Source organism: Petaurus breviceps, unplaced genomic scaffold (assembly GCF_028583685.1).
Source record: "Petaurus breviceps papuanus isolate PSGF00001 unplaced genomic scaffold, PetGlider_PUasm1.0 128, whole genome shotgun sequence".
NCBI lineage: Eukaryota > Metazoa > Chordata > Mammalia > Diprotodontia > Petauridae > Petaurus > Petaurus breviceps.
Genome location: NW_027185664.1, coordinates 10,292,954 through 10,293,666, shown reverse-complemented (window position 1 = coordinate 10,293,666; position 713 = coordinate 10,292,954). Strand labels below are relative to the sequence as shown.

The window sequence follows — 713 nt, the reverse complement described above, 5'->3', positions numbered from 1 at the left end:
ATTCTTCCTGAGACCACCTCAGAGGCCACCACAATAGCCACCACCATAAGTACAAGCACTCCTGAGACTACCTCAGGTACCACCACAAAATACACCACCATTACAGCTATTGTTCCTGAAACCACCTCAGGTACCACTACAACAGCCACCACCGTCACAATACTACTGTTCCTGATTCCACCTCAGCAACCATCACAACAGCCACTACCATCATAACTACTGTTCCTGAGACCACCTCAGAGGCCATCACAACAGATACCAGCATCACAACTATTGTTCCTGAGACCACCTCAGGTCCCACCACAACAGCCACCACCATCACAACTGCTGTTCCTGATACCACCTCTGAGGCATCCGCAACAGCCATTCCTGTCACAACTACCACTCCTGAGATCACCTCAGATGCCATCACAACTGTCACCACCACTGCAACTGATACCATCTCTGAGGCAACCACAACAGCCACCTTCATCACAACTGCTACTCCTGAGACTACCTCAGATTCCACCACAACTATCAGCACCACTGCTGCTGATACCACCACAGAGGCCACCACAACAGCCACAATTACAACTACTACCTCTGAGATCATCTCTGAGGCATCCACAGCAGCCATTGCCATCACAACTGTTCCTGAGACCACCTCTGAGGTCACCACAACAGGCCCTATCATCATAACCACTGCTCCTGAGACTACCTCGGATGCCACCACA

General features: G+C 50.8%; 1 protein-coding gene across 1 annotated transcript in view; it reads left to right on the top strand.

Moving 5' to 3' along the window:
- The window catches only part of LOC138172320 (uncharacterized), a 56,320-nt gene that overhangs the window by 55,145 nt on the left and 462 nt on the right, over window positions 1-713 (top strand). Inside the window, exon 12 of the mRNA XM_069102047.1 lies at window positions 131-650. Within this exon, the coding sequence (XP_068958148.1) occupies window positions 131-650 (520 nt within the window). The remainder of the gene's footprint in view (window positions 1-130; window positions 651-713) is intronic.